The sequence below is a fragment of the Penaeus monodon genome, chromosome 15 (assembly GCF_015228065.2).
Source record: "Penaeus monodon isolate SGIC_2016 chromosome 15, NSTDA_Pmon_1, whole genome shotgun sequence".
Taxonomy (NCBI): Eukaryota; Metazoa; Arthropoda; class Malacostraca; order Decapoda; family Penaeidae; genus Penaeus; species Penaeus monodon.
In genome coordinates, this window is record NC_051400.1 from 26,006,883 (window position 1) to 26,008,862 (window position 1,980).

At 36.4% G+C, this 1,980-nt stretch overlaps 1 protein-coding gene across 1 annotated transcript in view; it reads left to right on the top strand.

Moving 5' to 3' along the window:
• The window catches only part of LOC119582282, a gene marked incomplete in the record, with an annotated part of 24,829 nt that extends 22,849 nt beyond the window's left edge, over positions 1–1,980 (top strand). Inside the window, 1 exon segment of the mRNA XM_037930499.1 lies at positions 102–1,980. Coding sequence (XP_037786427.1) covers positions 102–176 — 75 coding nt within the window.

The window sequence follows — 1,980 nt, forward strand, 5'->3', positions numbered from 1 at the left end:
GACGCAAGTTCCTCATCATTTCGAGTAAAAATCCCCCGCCATTTTTCACCCCCATTTACCCAGGAGACCCGCGTCCTAACCGCTAAAATTAATTCCCACAGATATTCAACGACGACGATATCCTGCCAGGAGTGGATGGGAAGATCATAGCCTGGGTGGAGGAGGACACAGAGTGAGGGCGAGGTACACTTTCTTGTACGAAGAAGGACTCACGGATTTGTAAAGTTTGTAAAATCGTGGTACACTTTGCCCCCCCCCCGCTCGCTCGCTCGCTTTTTTGAAAATGTGGTTTCGCGCCACGTACTCCTTTTGTAAAATAATGAAGGACTTTTTTTATTATTTATTTGGATGGTTGAGGATTTGTCATCCTTAAGTTGGTGTCCATCCTTGACCGTGGCCACGACTCGAACCCTTGCGTTTCGAGATGCGACGCATGTGTTACCCCTGCGGCACCATTTCCGCTGACTGATTTATTTATTATTTTTGTATCGTCATTCTTCCGCTCACTCATCACCCTTTTAATGCAGTTTTTGTTTGTGGTTGAAAGATTTTATGTTCATTTTCATTCAGTTCGGCTCAGATTTACACGTTTTCCTTGAATTCTCGCTGCAAAAGAAAGTCGATATTTTCTTGCATGAAGAAAGCTCACTGATTTTAAGATAATGTGTTTATTTCATTCATCAGTGTAAGCTCTGGTTGACTGTTAAAATACGTGAACTGTACGTATTTGTAAAGGTACGTTTTTTATGAAGAAAATATTGCCGATAAATATTTTCTTCATATTTCATAGAGGAAATTGTAGTTGACTGTCGAGATTTAGAAATGGGTCGACTGACCTCTGGTCGACTGTCGAATTCATGTTCTCAAACGAAGGGAGTCTCATTAATGTGAAAAGTAATTAATGTTTCACTCTTGAGGAAATTCTTATACGAAGAACATACTGACTTGTGAGTTCTATAGTGCTGTTCAGCGTTGAAAGCTGTGATTGAATGTCCGGATGCAAAAAGATGCAAAAAGCGGACTTGCTGATATTTGCTTTTCGTCAAGAGCAAAACGCGATATGATTACAATTTCAATTCTGTAAAACGATTAATTCAAAGAAACCAAGCTGTAATATATTTACATTTTGGAAGAGAAACATTCAGTTTTTTTAATAAGTAAAGAATGGTATCAAGACAAGTACCTGGAGTCTAATAAAGATAGAAGCGAAAACGAAAAACACAACTGAAAGTTCTGTTGCCTCAGCACAAATCTGTTTCTGTGTTAACGAAGAGGTCGTGTGTATGCATTTTACTTGGTCGATTTCACAGATTTGTTAATCAATATGTTTGTCGTTTAAAAAGACATGTGCATACACCTTAAGCCTTTATTTATTTATTTTTATTTTTCTTAAGGATATTCACTTTTATCCTTTGTTAACTGCATCTGAATATGCAAGGCAATGTATTACTTACAAATAAGGGTATGTTGTTATGTGTTAAGTGCAATAAATTGTACAAGTTATTAATTTTAAATATATTAATGTTAGTTTGATTAGGTTTTGTCAGCCACATTTGAATGAATAATTTATATTAAAAAGTTTAAGTTAGTATGAGACTGATGGTGATGCAGTCACTGTACATATACAAGTATTATAATAGGTGTATGTGAAGAAATTTATGGAAAAAAGAGAGAGAAACATGATAGGCATGATAGAACTTCCAAAAAACCAAAGATTAATACACTAATTAGTTTAAAGACAATTCCTGTGTGTTGTTTTTACTACGGCTGACTGTCCCAAAGATTGACAAAAAAGGAAAGCATTTTGTTCTCGACAAATATGCACTATTTGGGGAGACTCTCAACTAGCATATAAGGTTATACTGAACTGTAATTAGCTGTTGTTGTAAGCCTGATTGTTAACTAGCCTCCGACGCTGTACATAATTCGTTCTGAGTTGGTTCTTTGAGGTTATAGGAGGAGAAGCAACATGAAAATTGG